Source organism: Microcebus murinus, chromosome 12 (assembly GCF_040939455.1).
Source record: "Microcebus murinus isolate Inina chromosome 12, M.murinus_Inina_mat1.0, whole genome shotgun sequence".
Taxonomy (NCBI): Eukaryota; Metazoa; Chordata; class Mammalia; order Primates; family Cheirogaleidae; genus Microcebus; species Microcebus murinus.
The window spans coordinates 21,911,144-21,930,394 of NC_134115.1; the positions used below are offsets into that span (position 1 = coordinate 21,911,144).

At 38.8% G+C, this 19,251-nt stretch overlaps 1 protein-coding gene across 9 annotated transcripts in view; it reads left to right on the forward strand.

Annotated features, from left to right (window-relative positions):
- PRUNE2 (prune homolog 2 with BCH domain) overlaps nt 1-19,251 on the forward strand; it is a 260,827-nt gene that overhangs the window by 53,133 nt on the left and 188,443 nt on the right. For all 9 annotated transcript variants that reach the window (XM_076008613.1, XM_076008612.1, XM_012759788.3 and 6 more), the window contains exons 5-6: nt 13,694-13,846; nt 16,844-16,938. In XM_076008613.1, coding sequence (XP_075864728.1) covers nt 13,694-13,846; nt 16,844-16,938 — 248 coding nt within the window. The remainder of the gene's footprint in view (nt 1-13,693; nt 13,847-16,843; nt 16,939-19,251) is intronic.

Consider the following 19,251-nt stretch of genomic DNA (forward strand, 5'->3'; position numbering starts at 1 on the left):
GAGGATTTCTATAAACTATTCCCTCCTACTAGAATGCTTGTTTTCATCTGTCTACTTATCTGACTTTCTGCCTATCACCAAGTCTCCTCCTTCCTCCTCCTCCCTCACTCCAGGATGTAAGCTTCATGAGAAAAGAGACCTCACGTGCTGTGTGCACTGCTTCACTGTTGTGTCTCTGGTGCCTAGAACAGGGCCTGGCACGTAGTAGACCCTCAATAAATATTTTCATAAAATAAATTTTGCAAGACTTTTTATGTGCTCTCTGTTTTTATTACTGCATTGATTTAGTTAGTGCTATAATACTTTAATTTCCATCCCATTCTCCAGTCCATCCTTCCAACGTTCTTAATATCTAGAATTTGGACGTTGTTCCTTCTAAACAATAAACCCTTTCTTTAAGCTTTTAGAAATCTTGATGGAATTAGTTTTGGTATTTTGAAAGCATTTGTTTTCATTTTTATCCTTTGGTTGTATAAATAAATAAACAGATGTAATTTTAGCCCTTTGTGGAGCATAATACATGGACTAAAAATAATGCAAAATCTATGTATACAGGTCAAGGGGTTTTTACGAAGGGAACACCTTTTAAAATATTATCCAGGTAAAGAAGAACTCTTTGTTGCCACTTGCCATCCCTGCCCACTCTCTCCCTAACTAGAGATAACCAGTATTCTGATTTTTATGGTATACTCTTATTTACTTTTCTTTATAATTTTACCTTTCCTGTGCATTCCCCCTAATACTACAGATAGATTCTGCCTGATTTTGTATATTATATGAATGAAATCATATAGTATATATACTCATTGTTTCCATATATCTGCATTTATATTAAATGTGGTATCTACTTGCATAGTTCAGTTATCTATCTAACTAGCTACTATTTATTTCATTATTTTGCCCTTCCTTCTTCCATAGACTATTTGAGTTGGCTTACAAAAATGCATGCAATGCAATAAAACAGAAAAAAAAAGTCAGGATCAGGAAAAATGAAAACAAGTAGAGAAAGGGGTAAAATCAGATACAGTTATAAATTTGGCGGAGTAAAAAGAATATGTGGTTTGAAACTTTGAATATGAACTTCCTGGAACCAATGAAAACATAGAAATATAATTAATTATGAATATTAGTTCATATGCTTTCTGAAACACATATACCAGTTTCTTGTTTTAAATAGATAAAACTAAGTCTAAAGATTTTGTTGCATCAGTCGTCTTGTAAAGACACCTGATGATGTCATGGAGATCTGTCAGCTCTAACTATCCTTTGCTGCACACAGTAGGGGTTTATGCAGGATTGCACACAATGTGTCAGCTACTTCCCATCCCTCAATCAAGCTATGGGGATTCCTTTAATAACTTTACACTTTAATCAGCTTCCCTTCTAGTCTAGTCACCTTATTATTTTCTGCTCCAAATTTCTTTTCTATATGTACTGAGGTTTTTCTCCAAATATAGAAAATACATGTTGAAATTCAATCATACTTGAATCTTTTTAGTTTTATTGCTGTAGCTATGTATCAGTGTTTGCATGATGGTGTATCATTCTATTCAGACATTGAGGTAGAATATGATTATTATGGATGTTGTTGAAAGATCGTTTATATGCCAATTAGAAGTAGGTGCTTCTCTAGTAATCTCCCTTGTCACTCTGTCATTTGGGTCCTGACTGGACGTCATGGGTAAATGTCAATAGTTGACTCAGCCATGGCCAAGAGTGTGTTCAGGTTTTGTGGGCTATTTAACAAAATTTAAATAATTTGCATTTTTAAAAATTAATACTTCTTACAGTAGCTAGGTCTTGCTGTCATTCTCTTTTAATAGGGCATACCCCAAAATGTAGACATTTCAGGATACAAATCATTAGCATCCACTTCCACCTGGGAAGGCGCATATTTATGTGGCATTACTTTCCAATTATTTGTCTAAGAAGAGAAAGTGCTCATGTAGATAAGATGATAAATGGCCCTGATTTTTGGAAATGTGTCTACCTGTTAGCCTCTTCCTTTCCCTACCCATTTCTGTTTCTGCTGTATGGTTCTTCTTTTTTCTTTGCTTTCTTTCTCTTCTTCCTTTTCATCTCCCCCCTGCCCTTCTTACTCTTCTCTCTTCTCCCATCTGCTTCTAAGATCCGTTTGTTATCATTTTCAAACACACTGCAACCTGAACATTCATAAAAGTCACATTATATGGTGATGGTGGCCTAAAGTTGGTGCTTGGTTATTTTCTGGGATTGTGCCAAAAGCCAACAGCTACAGACCCGCCAGACTCCTCAACCTGTATTCTGTTGTTTCTCCAGGGATGTGCACTGGGGGACGACTGCCAAATTGAAGATCCATTAAATTGCTGAATCATCACGCTGGGGCTTTGTGCGTGTGTGCGCATGTGTATTTGTGTGTGTGTGTGTTTCCGGGAACCAGCTGGCAGTGAGATTTCAGCCACTGATCACCAGGCACACTCCGATCAAGACCACACTTTACCCAAATGGCCTTTCATAGTTATTTGCAGGAGGCCTTGACAGAAGCCACGGGACAAGAGGAAAACAACCGCAATTGTTCTTACTTTAGGACTAAGTGGAAAAACTATGCTCTAGGTTTTGAAAAAACAAACCCTCTCCTTTCTATTGGTAGTTCCATTTGACCTTTAATAAAGAATAGTTGCTTGCTATTTTAGTAGCTGGATTAACAGCTTCGAAAAGATCCTTTTAAGGAGGTCAGATAGGAAAGGAACAGAGCCAACTATTTTTTTTTCTGTCTCTCTCTTGCCCAGAGTGAATCATCCCTCTCCTGAAATGGTTACAAAGCCCAAAGGGAATTACATTGCCTGTTTTGCTTAGGAAGAGGGAAGACTGTTTTGCTTGGGAAGGTGTTGTGGGTAGGGGAAAGAAATCATTGCTTTTGCTAGATGTAAAATCAAAATTATTCCTCAATCTCGGAGCGTTAATATTTCTTCTGTCATACAAAGATAATCCTTATTCTTAAATTTAGACATTTTAAATTTGCAAGAATAGTAAGCACTGAATATGCTTCCTCTTATAACTTTTCAGACAAAAATGTGACTTAAATTGTATTTCTTTTTTGCTCTTTTCTTCTCTTTTCCTACTCCCTCTCTCTCTCTCTATTGTTCACTCTTCATTATTTTTTTGTTTTAGTGTGAAAAAAATCAATCCCAAGTGAAAGAAGAAAAGAGATTTAAATCCCTTCTTTTCTGCTAAGAATTTATCATGCAGAATATGCCTTTACTATGCTGAATGTTTTCCCCAAACAACTTCTGACTTCATTAGATCATGTTTAATATTAATGTACTGCAATTGCTTTTGGCAAGAGGTCCTTCACTTCTCCATTCTTTTCAGCAAAGAATATTGTGGTTGATTTCTTTTCTAATGGAATGAAATGTTTGTCACTATTTTATTACAATTGCTTTCTTTGTTGCTTTCTGTTAATCACCCGTCCCTCTACCTTGCCTAAGAATAGCTGGGACACTTTGGGATACGTGTTTATGGATTTAAGTATTTTTTTCATTCTGCAAAATTTGCTGGAAGTTAAGTCAGTGCTTACTACAAAAACAGGTTTGAATTTGCTGAGAGGTGACTTTGGCTGCTATATATGCTGATATTTAACTGAGTTTGTAACTGAATGGGTTTCTAATGTGGTAGAAGAATTTGCCATACATGGGGCCCAGGGATAATGATGGGCCACAGCATTTGTTGTACAGTAAAATCAACTCAGAGTATGGTGAGCATCTTTGTGAGTTAGGTTTTGCTACCTGTGTCAGTACATTATCTGCTTTGTAATAGTCAAGACAAACTTCATCATAAGTCAATGTGTCAGAAATCTCCTTTCACCGAAATGTTCTGTAGTCTCTGTTTAATGCAGTGTCTGTTAATTTTTGAATACTGCCTTTCTATTTTACACATTTTAGAAAGTTCCCCAAATCAAAGAAAGGGGATTCGTGGTTTGAAAGAAAGCCAGGCACATTTTTGTGACATTTATTCCTTAGTATTCTGTATATTGATGCTCTTGCGGTTTTCTTTGACATTTTTGTTTGATTTTTAATCATTTGTGATTATTTGTAGAAATGCAGGCAAGAATCCACTTTCTTTGATTTGGAAAATGAAGAACGAACAATAGAAAGAGTGGGAGAGTAGGAAAAGAGAAGGAAATGCAGGCAATTTTGTATTCTTGACCTTATATGCAGCAAACTTGATAAATTTACTTGCTATTCTAAATTCATTTGTAGATTTATAGTTTTTTTTACATACACATGAGATCATCTATGTCTGCTGTCCCCAACCCCTGGGCTGTGGACTGTTACTGGCCTGTGGCCTGTTAGGACTGGGGCCACACAGCAGGAGGTTTGCAGTGGGGCTAGCAGTGAAGCTTCATCTGTATTTGCAGCTGCTCCCCACAATTCGCATCACCCCCGCCTGAGCTCCACCTCCTGTCAGATCCGTGGCATAGGAGCTGAAACCCTACTGTAAACTACGTGGGAGGGATCTAGGCTGGCACTCCTCCTGGGAATCTAATGCTGGATGATCTGAGGTGGAGCTGGGGCGGTGATACTAGCCCTGGGGAGCAGCTACAAATACAGCTTATCATTAGCAGAGAGGTCTGACTGCACAATAAATGTAATGCACATGACTCATCCCCAAACCATTCCCATCCCCTCCCCCCGGTCGATTGAAAATTTGTCTTCCACTCCCTGGTACCGAAAATGTTGGGGACTGCTGGTGCATGTGAAAAGACAGTTTTTATTCCTTCCTTTCCTTTATTTGCATTTTTTTACTTCTTTTGCTTGCCTTATTGCTCTCTGACTAGGTTTCACAGTCCATTGTTGAATAGGAACAGTAATAGTTGGCATTGCTGATCTCATTCCTAATCTGAAGTGAAAGTCTTTTAGTATTTCACAATTAACTATGATGTTTGCTTTTTTTTTTTTTTTTTTTTTTTTTTTGAGACAGAGTCTCGCTTTGTTGCCCAGGCTAGAGTGAGTGCCGTGGCGTCAGCCTAGCTCACAGCAACCTCAAACTCCTGGGCTCGAGCGATACTTCTGCCTCAGCCTCCCGAGTAGCTGGGACTACAGGCATGTGCCACCATGCCCGGCTAATTTTTTTTTTTTTTTTATATATATATATCAGTTGGCCAATTAATTTCTTTCTATTTATAGTAGAGACGGGGTCTCGCTCTTGCTCAGGCTGGTTTTGAACTCCTGACCTTGAGCAATCCGCCCGCCTCGGCCTCCCAAGAGCTAGGATTACAGGCGTGAGCCACCGCGCCCGGCTATTTGCTTTTTTTATTTGGCTTTTATAAACATCATTTATCAAAGTAAGAAAGTTGTCTTCCTGGGGCTGGGCATGTGGCTCATGGCTATAATCCCAGAACTTTGGGAGGCTGAAATAGGAAGATCGCCTGAGGCCAGGAGTTCAACACTAGCCAGGGCAACATAGAAAGACCCGGTCTCTAAAAAGAAAAAAAAGAAAAAGAAAGTTGTCCTCTATTTCTACGTAGCTGAGATTTTATATAATGATTAAATTTCAGATTTTATGAAGTAGTTTTGCTACTTGACATCTACTGAGGTGATCATATCATTTTTCTTTATTCTATTACTATGGTGAATTATGTGGGTTGCTCTGTGAATGTTAATTTACCCTTGGATTCCTGGGAAATCCCAACTTGGTGACTATCCTACCACACACTGTTGAATTTGACTTGGGACTAGTTTTAAAAACTTTTTTGCATCTATGTTTATGAGAGAGACTTGCCTCTAATTGTTCTTTCTTGTGATGTCCCTACCAGGCGTTGATATCCAGGTTATGCCAGGTTCATAAAATACGTTAGGAAATCTCACATCTTCTGTTCTTTGGAAGAATTCTTGTGAAATCAGTGTGTTTCTTTCTTAAATGTTTGGAATTGTGGATTTTAAACTTCCCTGCCAGTTTTGGCAAGTTGAGTTTTTCTAGTTGTCTGTGCTACTTCTAAATTTTAACACTTATTAAAATAAAGTTGTTCTTACCTTTTAATGTTAGTAGAATCTGTAGTTGTATCATGGTTTCATTACTAGTATTGGTAAATTATGCCTTCTTTCCCTCTACTCTCTTTTTTTCTTGAGCTGTTTTCAACACTATTTGTATTTGTTGTTCCCAGAGATCAACCTTGTGTTTTATTTATCTTTTTCGTTATGTGTCTGTTTCCTGTGTCTTTAAGTTTTGCTCTTATCTTTACTATTATTATCTGTTCTTCTATCTTTTATTTGAATTTAATGTTCTTTTTTAAACAGCTGACAGTAGCCTCCCAGCTGTTCTCGGCACTTCCCCCTTGCCCTCTCCAGTCTGTTTTCTGCACTGCAGCTGGAGTGATCCTTCCAAAGTGCAAATTTGTCCAATTTACCCCCTTATGTCAATGGTTTTTCCTTTAGCTGTTAAAATAATAACTTTCCAAAAAACTTTGGGCTGGTGCGATGGCTCATGCCTATAATTCCAGCATTTTGAGAGGCCAAGATGGAAGGATCTCTTGAGGCCAAAAGTTCAAGACCAGCTTGAGCAACATAGTAAGATACTGTCTCTATAAAAAAATTCTTTGGCTGGGCACGGTGGTTCACGCCTGGAATCCTAGCACTCTGGGAGGCCGAGGCGGGAAAATTGCTTGAGGTCAGGAGTTTGAGGTTGCTGTGAGCTAGGCTGATGCCATGGCACTCTAGTCCTGGCAACAAGAGTGAGACCCTATCTCAAAAAAAAAAAAAAAAAAAAAAAAAAAAAAGGCAGGGCGAGGTGACTCACGCCTGTAATCCTAGCACTCTGGGAGGCCAAGGCGGGCGGAGCATTTGAGCTCAGGATTTTGAGACCAGCCTCAGCAAGAGCAAGACCCCATCTCTACTAAAAATAGAGAGAAATTAATTAGCCAACTAAAAATATATAGAAAAAATTAGCTGAGCATGGTGGCACATACCTGTAGTCCCAGCTACCTGGAAGGCTGAGGCAGGAGGATCTCTTGAGCCCAGGAGTTTGAGGTTACTGTGAGCTAGGCTGATGCCAGGGCACTCTAGCCAGGGTGACAGAGTGAGATTCTGCCTCAAAAACAAAAAAACAAACAAAGAAAGAAACAAACAAAAAACCCCCCAAAACACAAAATAAACATCTTATGCTGTTAAGGCTATAAAATTTCCTCAAAACAAAACTTTAGTTGAGTCCCATGATTTTAAATGACATATTTTCATTAGCATTCAGTTTAAAGTATATTAAAATTTACATTGTGATTTCTTCTTCTACCATGAGTTATTTGTTGTTTTTGCTTTATTATTGATTTTTAGACTATTTTCATGTGGCCACAGAATATAACTCTATGATTGCAACACTTTGAAATTTGTTAGGACTTGATCTATGCTTCAGCAGATGGTCGATTTTGGTAAATGTTTCATTTGTATTAGGAAAGAAAGTATAGTTTGTCATTGTTGATAACAATGTTTAATATATATGCTAATTAGGTCAAATTTGTTACTCATGTTGGTCAAATATACTATATCTTTACATATTTTTTCCTGCTGGTTAATAGAGTTGCTGAGAAAGATTAAAGTTCCCCACTGTGACTGTGGATTTATCTCTTTCTTCATCCAGTTTTGTCAATTTTTGCTTTATATATTTAGAAGCTATGCTATTAGTGCACACAAATTTAGAATTGATATATCTTCTTGAGGATTGGCCATTTAATAATAAAGAAATATTTATCTTAATCTCAAGTAATTCTTCTTGTTCTGTAGTCTGTTTTGTCTGATAATAATGTATTACACCAACTTTCTTGTGGTTGGTGTTTTCATGTTGTGTCTTTTTCTACCCTTTAACTTTCAACCTTCCAATACCATTATATTTAAGGTATGCTCCAATAAATACTATATTGTCATCATGGTTCCTAAAATTCGGTTTGATAATTTTTACCTTTTAACTAAAATACTTTGTCTCTTTATAGTTAATGTGATTGCTGTTACACCTGGGTTTAATTTATCATTTTGCTATTTCCCCCTTTCCTCTCATTACTTTTACTGTTGTCATACTAAATATTTTTAATATCCTTGTAGTAGTTACAATAGAGATTACAACATAATTTAAATTTCATATAAATTGATACTTTATCATTTCCTTGACAATCTGAGAACCTAGAACACTTTCTACTTAGATCCTTCTGCAATTTGTTACTATTGAAATGTATTTTAATAATGCATATATTTTATAGTCCATAAGATAGTCTTATAATTCTTTTATTAATATATAGTGAGTGTTGATTTATTCTTACCTACATATTTACATTGTCCCATGTTCTTCTTTTCTTCCTGATTTCCTTGCTTCCATCTTTTTCTTCTATTATTTCTTTTAGTGTAGGTCTTCTTGTGACATATCCTTCCAGTGTTTTTTCTGAGATGTATTTATTTAGCCTTCACTTTTTCATTTGATTTTATCCATTGTAGAATTCTGGATTGCCAGTTATTTTCTATCAGCACTTTGAAGATATAATTTCATTGTCTTCTGATTTCATCATTTTAGTTGAGAAGTTGTTCTCAATTTTATTGCAGTTCCTTTGACAACAATTTTTTTTCTCTGATTGATATAATTTTTTTTTGATTCGTATAATTTTTAGCAGTTTTACCCTCATGTGCCTACAGGTCTTTTTCTTTGTGTTTATCCTGATTTGGCTTCATAGTTTCTCTTGAATGTTAGAGTAATATTTTTCATTAATTTTGGAAATTTAGTGTACCCATTGCCTTTTCAAATATTAGTTCAGCCCATTCTTTCCTCTCCAAGGAAAACTATTACCTGTGTGTTAGACTTCTCTCTATGTCCTTCATGTCTCTTATGTTCATTTCTATATTTCATCACTTTTTCTCTCCATGCTTCAGTATAGATATTTTCTTCCGACATATTTTCCATTTCACTAATCATTTCCCCCATGTGTCTAATCTACTGTGAATACATTTTTGAGATCTTAAATTCAGTTATTAAATTTATAGTTTTAAAATTTAATTTGGTTATTTTGTTTATAGATTCTAATTCTCTACTATAATTCTCCAGCTAGTTTTTTTTTTTTTTTCTTTCATTTCCTCTGGCTCTGTTTCTATTCTTTTTCTCATGAGTTTTTTCTTCTGGCATTTCCAATCATTTAATTGTGTTTCTTTTATGATTGGTCATTTTTAACTGATGGTTGAATATTGTATATGAAAATCATAGAGATGATGAGATCATGGGTGATGAAATTCTTTTGCTCCTGAGAGGATTTACTTTTGTGCCTCCAAAGTTAAAAGAGTGGTAGATAAATTTAATCTGTTCTCTGTCTAAGCTGATTCAAATAAGGATTTCAGTCTTTATGAAAACTGGTCCATTTTTGCTTCACCTTTCTCCTTGAGCAGGTGTTAGCAAAATTCTTGTAGCTAGGGCCAGATAGTAAATATTTTAGGCTTTGTGGGTCTACAGTCTCTGTTACAACTACTCAACTCTGTCATTATAGTATAAAAGCATCTATCAACAATATGTGAATTAATGGGTGTGGCTGTATTCCAATAAAACTTTATTTATAGAAATAGGAAGTTAGCCAGATTTGACCTCCAGACTGTAGTTTTCCAACTCTTATTCTAGGGTATAGCTTTCCAAGGGTCCTGTCTCAAAACCTGGGCTATTTAACTAAGATTTGTTTTTTTTCTGTAGAGGGCCTTAAACTTTGGTTTTTGTTTCCATTGCCCTGTGAAACTTCTCTTAGATCTGTTAACTTTCTCAGCCTATTATAGTGGGAGACCAGGAGACAGGGCTGAGACCCGATGCAGGGGCTTGTAGAGTTGGGTGCAGGTGCTGAAATGAGCAACCCTAAGGCAGAAGCTAACTAAGCTATGGAGTTAGGAGCTTGATGCAGGGGCTTGCAGAGTGTGTGCAGGTGTTAAAGTCTAACTACAGGGGCTGATGGCCACAGACAAGCACCAGCTTCAACTGGCTTGTCAGCTATCTAGGTCACCTTGCATGAACTTTGGCTAATTGCAATATCATTTGCATTATAGTTTAAAAATATCTCTGCCCTTTAAATTGCCATGACAGTTCCAAAATAACCATATAAAGTATGAGAGGGAACCCAATTCTAAAAATTACTACCTGAATTCTTAATAAAAACCAATCCCTTAGCCTTGAATAGTCCTCCCCTTAATTAGTGAAACTTCTTAAGACCAACAACTCCTTCCTTGCGGTACAACTGCTCTTTTCCTTCTTCTTTTTTTTTGAGACAGAGTCTCACTTTGTTGCCCAGGCTACAGTGAGTGCCATGGCGTCAGCCTAGCTCACAGCAACCTCAAACTCCTGGGCTCAAGCAGTCCCAAGTAGCTGGGACTACAGGCATGTGCCACCATGCCCGGCTAATTTTTTCTATATATATTAGTTGGCCAATGAATTTCTTTCTATTTATAGTAGAGACTGGGTCTCACTCTTGCTCAGGCTGGTTTCGAACTCCTGACCTTGATCAATCCTCCCGCCTCGGCCTCCCAGAGAGCTAGGATTACAGGCGTGAGCCACCATGCCCGGCCACAACTGCTCTTTTCAAGCCTGCCAGCGCCCTCTCTCCTGAGACACTGTACTTTCACTTTTTCAACTTTCACTTTAAATCTTTCAATAAAAGCTGCTTGCTTTTAGCTTACGTGGTGCCGTCCTGAAATTCTTTTCCCAACGGTCACCAGGAACCTGGAAGAACCTCCACATGGAGGATGATAACTAGCCCATCGGCTATAATTTATGAATTAGCAAATGCCCTTAGGTTCATGTCTCTGCACTCACCTTCTCCCCAGGAGGATTTTAACTTCTAAAAGAGTCACTTGGGTAACTCTCTGATGCTTTCACATGTTGTTATTATTATCTTGGATTTGATCTAGCTTTTATCCTTGTTCTTGGTACAAGTGGTCTATCAGAGCCAGAAGCAGATGAGGAACTTTTGTGAAATTCATATTCACCATTGCCTTAATAATGAGTGGGCAAATCATCTTTGTATGTTGGATTTTATGCCAGAAATGGACAGACCACAGGGTATATACAAAATCCGGTTGGCTACCCTGCACCTTCGAATGATCGCCCAAATTGAATTTGTCCAGTTCTCTGCATGCTGACTGTTCTTTCTTGGTTCTCATCCAAAAGAGCCTCCTTACTTGACCTTCCCAATATTCCTTGTCTAATTTACTCTCTACATGATAACCAGAGTGATTCTTATAACACATACATTTGAACATGTTATTTTACCTACTTAAAACTCTTTAAACACTCCCATTTCCCTTAGAATACAAAAGACAAACTTTAAAATGATTTGTAAGGCTCTTCATGATCTGGCCTCTGTCTACCTCTCCAACCTAATTTTTCAACCTTTTTTCCCCTCTAAAATCATATTATTAACCTCTCACTAATTGCTTTCCTTTCCTTGAACTGGCCAAATTCTCTCCCACCACAGTGCCTTTGCACATGACCTGTCTAGGTCATGCTCTCCCCCATCCTTTGCCTTAAGTGCCTAGTTATCCTTCAGTCTCAACTTAGGTTAACTCTCCTTAGGAAGACTTCTCTGACCCCCAGATTCTTGCCTAGATCTGGAGTACTGTGTATTTCCCCAGCGATATTTCTTATAACTTTATACTGAAAATGTGTGTGTTTACTTATTAGTAATGTCTAAACTACTGTGAGCTTCAAGGGGCAAGGTTATCTCTATTCCAATCTCGAATCATTACCATACAGCCCATTACCACTGGCCCATAATAGGTGCTCAGTAATTGTGAAGCAACAAATGAATTAAATGCTTTAAATATATTTGACAGTATTTCCTTTTCATTATGATGTTTGCATTTATTTGATTCTCAGTATGACATTGTGAGTGGGGAAAGCAGTATTATTTCTGCTCAAAATGGGCAAATGGGAACAGAGAGGCCAGATGACTTGCTTGGGACATTTCAGCATGTTTAATGGCAAAGGTAGACCTCATCTCTAGGTCATGTAGGCCTTAGGTCACGTGTTTAGATTGGGTACCATGGTTTTCCCTCATCAGATACTTTATTTCCCATTCCCCCCTTTACTTCTTTCCTCCTCCTTTATTTATTTTCCATTTTTGCTCTCCCATTATTGGCATTAATGCTACACTGAGAGTTAGAGAGAAACTGTTATCTTGATTAATCAATAGATTTGGGGGATTTTGGGAGAGTTGAATGGATCATTATTAAGCAAAACTCTCTCTCCCTGTGACTCTGTGTTGATCTGGGCGTGAGGTACAGAGGATGTACATGTAAGGCCAGACACGGTGGCTCATGCCTGTAATCCTAGCACTCTGGGAGACTGAGGCAGGAGGATTGCTTGAGGTCAGGAGTTCAAGACCAGGCAGAGCAAGAGCAAGACCCTGTCTCTACAAAAAATAGAAAAATAATAGAAAGAAATTAGCTGGACAACTAGAATATATATATAATATATATATATAATATATAATTAGTCAGGTGTTGTGGTGCACGCCTGTAGTCCTATCTATTCGAGAGACTGAGGCAGGAGGATCACTTGAGCCCAGGAGTTTGAGGTTGCTGTGAGCTAGGATGACACCATTGCACTCTAGCCAGGGTGACAAGAGAGTGACTCTATGTCAAAAAAAAAAAAAAAAAAAAAAAAAGGCCGGGTGCGGTGGCTCACGCCTGTAATCCTAGCACTCTGGGAGGCCGAGGCGGGGCGGATTGCTCGAGGTCAGGTTGGGAGTTCGAAACTAGCCTGAGCCAGGCCCTGTCTCTACCAAAAATAGAAAGAAATTAATTGACCAACTAAAATATATATATACAAAAAATTAGCTGGGCATGGTGGTGCATGTCTGTAGTCCCAGATACTTGGGAGGCTGAGGCAGTAGGATCGCTGAGCCCAGAAGTTTGAGGTTGCTGTGAGCCAGGCTGATGCCATGGCACTCACTCTAGCCTGGGCAACAAAGTGAGACTCTGTCTCAAAAAAAAAAAACAAAAAAAAAACGACAGAGGATGTGCATGTAATTGATGGTAACTTCTCTATTCCAAGGTGGGATTATCTGTAGAAATTCCAGGAGTTTGTGAGAGGCCATGCATACTGGCAAATTACTTTGTAATCTAGACCTGTGATTTAGACCCAGGTTGTAAATGCTTTTACTTCAAAACTATGAATGATGCTCAGAAGATTACAAATGAACTTCAGGTTAACCACCTTGTCAGATTCCTTAGCCACCACAGTGGGATTATGCAATCACTTAGTTGTGAAAAAGAGGAAGTTTGTATGTAAAATTAATAATGTGGCAAGTGGGAACAGTATTCCCTGTGGTCCCTTAAAGGAAATAATGTTGACTAGATTTTTAAGTAGTTTACCATTAACTTCCATCTTGAAATCACTTGAAACCACTGTATGTTTTGTTGGTGTGTTTGTGTGGGGTAGGGGAAAGGAATATATTTTGCTCCTTTATTCTATACCATAGAGCATGCTAGGGTCAGTTAAATGGTAGAGAATAAAATTAACACCTGGAAAACAATGAGGCTGGGAAGATGGCATATGAAGGATTTTCTACAAATTGCCTCTTGAAGGTTGTGGAGTCCCCTGGGCCAGGTGAGAAACAGGAAGGAAAAACTTAGAGTCTAGAAAACGTTGATTTTCCTGGCCCCTGTCTTGGCTGGTCTGGAAGGTCTAAGGCATATTTATTCATGTCTCTCAGGTAGCATCCTTTTCAAGTGGATGGCCATGGACTCAGAGAAGATCTCAGAGAAGCAGGAGGAAATTCTTTCTATCCTGGAAGAAAAATTTCCGAACTTGCCTCCAAGAGAAGATATCATCAACATCCTCCAGGAGACCCAGTTCAGCGCTCAGGGTGAGTGATTCTGTCCCTGGCTCTCTCATCACTAGCGAGTAGGAATGGTTTGTGCCATAGAGTGTAGTCAAGCCCAAGAAAGCAAGTTTGAATGTGTTTTTACTTTCTTCCCTTTGGCACGTGCTTGTGGAAGATTCTCAGGCACATCACGTCAGCTCACCTGGAAACAGGCAGTCTGTGCTACAGCCCCTGAGGCCTTCGAGCCCGGGTATGTGGTTAATTCACGTGTATGATGCTCTCGAGCCCGGGTATGTGGTTAATTCACGTGTCTGATGCTCACCCCAGAGGCATTGTTACATGCAATCCCTGAGCTGACAGGCTTCTATTTTGAGAATGTGGCAGGAGCAATGTCAAGCACCATGGGATTTCATAAATCAATTAATTTCAGAGAGAAATGAGAGAGAGGATGGCTAAGCTGATGACATCATTCTCTAAGTCTAAGCTTTCTCAGGACATTGAATTTCCCGAATCAATTGTTTTTTCATAGCAAATAGCTGTAATTCACTGAATGCCTAATATGTACGCGGTTCTGAGGGTGTAACTCTGCAAGGATTACCTCACTGCGTCCTCATGACAACTCTAAGAGTCAGGGGCTCTACCATCCTCCATTTCCAGAGAGAGCAGTGAAGCACAGAAAGCTTCTTTGCTTTCCCAGCATCAAACACACACATCCAGCAAGTGGCCAGGCCGGGAGTTAAACCCAGACTATCTGTCTTTAAGGTGCAAACACTACCAGGCCGGGCGCGGTGGCTCACGCCTGTAATCCTAGCACTCTGGGAGGCCGAGGCGGGCGGATTGCTCGAGGTCAGGAGTTCGAAACCAGCCTGAGCAACAGCGAGACCCCGTCTCTACTATAAATAGAAAGAAATTAATTGGCCAACTAATACATATACATATATATATATATATATATATATATATATATATATATATAAATTAGCCGGGCATGGTGGTGCATGCCTGTAGTCCCAGCTACTCAGGAGGCTGAGGCAGGAGGATCGCTTGAGTCCAGGCTTGAGTCCAGGAGATTGAGGTTGCTGTGAGCTAGGCTGACGCCATGGCACTCACTGTAGCCTGGGCAACAAAGTGAGACTCTGTCTCAAAAAAAAAAAAAAAAGGTGCAAACACTAAATTGCATAACTTTCTCCCTTAGTTTGGAATCCCCAAGGGGTAAAGCCTGAGGCAAAGCCATGTATGTGGGAGGTGATCCCAGGCAAAGCTGCTGGGGGCAGGGACTGCTTCATCAACCCTGTTAGCTCCGAGAAACCAGAGCTTACCTCTCCTGCAGACCCTTGAGAAAGAATATAAAAGTGCACCTCAGGGTCCTCCCCCTTGAGGGGTGAAGAGATGTGCAGGAATGTGCTCACCTGGGCTCCAAGAGCTGATAGTTAGATTTACAGGAATTTTGTGAGTTGGTTGCTGCTGGATTGGTAGCTGGAGAATTTATACCACAGAGATGGACAAACAGTACAAATCAGGTTTTGTTGGGGGTCTTCATTCTCCAGAGTAGGCTCTGGTGGCCAAAGAAAACCCCCAGGAAAAGAGGGGCAGGTGCTGGTGGTTGAGCCCACTGGGATGGGAAAATGAGGAAACAGGGTAGGGTGTGGACAGCGTCCGCTATACCATCTGCATGGGTGTACGTGTATATATGGCCACATGATGGTAGGCATTTATTTTGTCATACATTTTCAAAATGACACCAAACTTTTAATGGCACCATACATTTATAAATCATTTTATGCTGCAGGATGAAAGATCATGGCTTTTCAATCTTTCAGTCAAAGAAAAATATTTAGTGCCTCTGTGTTTCTCCACGCTGCTGTGATTGACAGCGTGTTCTAAGTGGGTAGGGCAAGCAGTCGGCTCTGAGGTCTTACCAAATATCCCGGGGGGGTACATGGGCTTTACTAGGCTTTATTGTGGATCTTCTTCCCAAGAGGGTAGGCCTACTCAGATGTAATTATATAGAGTGAGAATCAAATGGCAGGCCAGACCCTTTGCTGTTTTGCTGTGATAGATTTCATTGAGTCACACTGGTCAACTGACTACAACTGTGTAGTTCTGGATAATTCGACCATTCAGGATTATTACTCCCTTTAATTAAGGAGTTCGATAATTCCTATTGCCAGAGCCAATTACAAGGGTGAGCAACTTTTATTTATTTATTTGTTTGTTTTTCCAGCATATTATGGGGGTGCAAATGTTAAGGTTACGTATATTGCCCTTGCCCCCCAGAACAACTTAATTATGATAGTTTTATGGGTCACATTTATGAAGTAAGTGTAGTTTGAATAAAATTATACTAGAAAACATACGGGCTCACTGAAATGCATCCTGATGGCAAATGTTGGCCTTGTTTGGTATATTTGACTAGTTTGCATGGTTATGCTGGTTCTTCTTCATTTTCCCACTTCTACCCATCCGTTCCCTGCCGTTGTCTTCTTTGGGTCTCCGGAGTCTGACCCCTGAGTATTTAATCTTCCGGGTTCCCTCAACACTGGCTTCTGGCTGACTTGGCCAATGAGAAGAGTTAGTAACAGATGGAGGTGGTGAGAAGGAGAAGAATGAGGCTGTAGTCGATCTTCCCTGCTCCCTTCCTGCTTTGGTGCTACATTTCTGGCAGCCAGTCTTCTCCAGTTCCAATCTGCTTCCTGCCCTTGTTCCTTTGCTGGTCTCTGGATGTCTCACCATCTTTCATTCACTCTCTTAGTCCTGCCCACATCTCTTTAAGTGTCCTACCATCAAAGAGCCTTCTTTTGCATCATGAGGGGTGAATTCTCTTTCCTCCTGGGATCCCAGCTGATGCAGACATTGTCATTAATGTGATTATTGACTTAATGTGTGTGTGTGTGTGTGTGTGTGTTTATTGCGGAAGAAGTGACATTAGAGGGGAAAATATTGAAAATTAACATGGTGAATTATTTAAATAATACCTTGCTATTATAAAAAAGTTGTCCAAATATAACATAAGGTTTTTTTTCCCCCTCTCATTCACAGGTTTAAGTATTGAACAGACAATGTTGAAAGATCTAAAGGAGCTGTCGGATGGAGAAATAAAAGTGGCCATTAGTACAGTGAACATGAACCTCGAGGTAAGGGGGAAAATGCTTTTTCAGCAATGATAGATTTCACACAATTGCAGTGTAAGTAACTGGAATACAACTCCTTCTATCGCCTAAGTCAGTGTTCGTCTTTTGCTGCGAATGCTTCTTTGTGATATATTTGACGTGGAATGCAGGCTATTGCTTTGAGTGAAAACAGTGAAAGTCAGTGAAACACCCTACACCTGGATTCTCAAGATGAATGCTATTTTATTTGTCTTAGTGCAACAAAACCTAAAACATGCTCATTTTATGTGTGTGTATGTGTGTGTATGTATTTAGCCTGTTTAATAGCGATTATAATATTTGCGATTAGGTTCACTTCCATGTTTTCTATGTACCGCCCGGCATTTTTCATAGGATTTTTCTTCAAAAACAGGTTGTCCTTTGGCCTTCGTAAGCTATTGGGATGCATGTCATAGTGGTAACCAATGGTGACAAGTCAAGTATTAATAAGGAACCTCTTTCCAGTGTATTAAATGAATGACTTAGAATGAATACTACCCTCGTGTTTGTGTGTTTCCTTGGTAAATTATCTTGTGTCTACTTTGGGGGTTTTCAATGACTTGTATGTTAATCTTAATTAACCTAACTAATGGGAACTATATTTTACAAATGCGCTTTTGTGCTCTTGCAGAAGTCTACATATTTTTTTTTATTGCTATGTTGCCTTGATCAAGTTATCAGCCTTTGGTTGAGCTCTCAGGTCAAATTTATGGAGATTAAATTTGCTCTATAGGAATTTGTATTTTGATTTTTGGAAATTTATGTTGCTATTCTTTTTTACTCATGTTGGTGGTGACTACATCATGCATATTTCTATGGAATAGCAGGTACTCATTGTTGTTGACACCTCAGAAAACCCAAGAGCAAGACAGGTGCTTTTTCTGTAATCTTTTTGTAAAACTTATTCCCAGTTGATTAACATAATTCAGCTTCTATATCTATATGAATACTTGAAGGCAAACTGTCACATTATATAGTGCCTGAGAGTTTATAGAGCATGTTCTCGTTGTATGTACTTGGTAACTCTACTGTTTCTGTGAACTTTCAGATTGATAAAAGCCCCATATAATTAGTTGTTGATGTGAATCAATACAAGAAATATGTTCACTTTGGGATGTAGTAACTAGATAATCACCTTTAATTAGAAATCTGCTTTTTGCCTGGAAACCCAAGGAAAACATGGATTTTGCAAGGGTCAGTAGCTCTGAGAATCATTTCTACTAGTTCAAGCCTTAGGGTTTTCTTCCTCTTTTTCCCCCTCCCTGTCTCCCTACATTTAATGGCATCTTATTAGGTTTTAAATGCCTTGTTTGGAATTCCTTTCTAAATTAACATAGAACATCTTGTAATTGCTTAAGGAACTGTCTGTAGTTAGCAAATTATTTTAAGGCTGTTAATATTATAGGCTTACCGTAACTTTAATGTACCTTCATTTGTATTACAGGGTTATACAAATGGCTTTGTCAGATGTATTAAACTGTAAGTGTTTATCAAGCAGAATAAGTGCTAAAATGATCATCTTAATGTTGACAGTAATTTACACTCAGGTTCAGTGATTAATCGGGTAGTTAAGTACTTCTCTGGAATTACCGTATGATCTGCAAGGAGGGGAGAAGGATATTTGTATATATAAAGAGGTGGGGAGCTTTTCACTTTTGTATAATGGGAATACTAAAGGTGACTGAGAAACGAAGAAAGAACTTTTAAATAACATTTTCTATACTGTTCTTGATAGGGAAAATTCACATAATTTATCCAATCTGTCAGTTGAAAAAAAATCCCCAGGTTAAGAGCAGAGTTTGGTTTTCTCTGTAGATTGTCCTGTGATTACAGTGGTATTTTCCCAATCTCTACTCATATTTGATTACATTTCAGCATTCTTTTCTCATTCCCATTCGCCTCACTTTTAAAAACAATGACAGAAGCCCCACAATCTTATACTGTGGCACAGTGGCTCACACCTGTAATACTAGCATTTTGGGAGGTTAAGGTGGGAGGATTCCTTGAGGTCCAGCCTGAGGAAGAGCATGCCCCTGTCTGTACAAAAAATAGAAAAATTAGCCAGGCAGGGAGGCACATGCCTGCATTCCCAGCTACTGAGGAGGCTAGGGCAGGAGGATCACTTGAGCCCAGGAGTTTGAGGTTGCAGTGAACTATGATGATACCACTGCACTCTAGCTGGAGTGACAGAGTGAGACCCTGTCTCAAAAAAAAAAAAAAAAAAAAAGGAAGGAAAGAAAGAAATTACAGAATCCCCAAAATCTTATTTTATGTGTTTTGGAACAGTGGTATAATTAC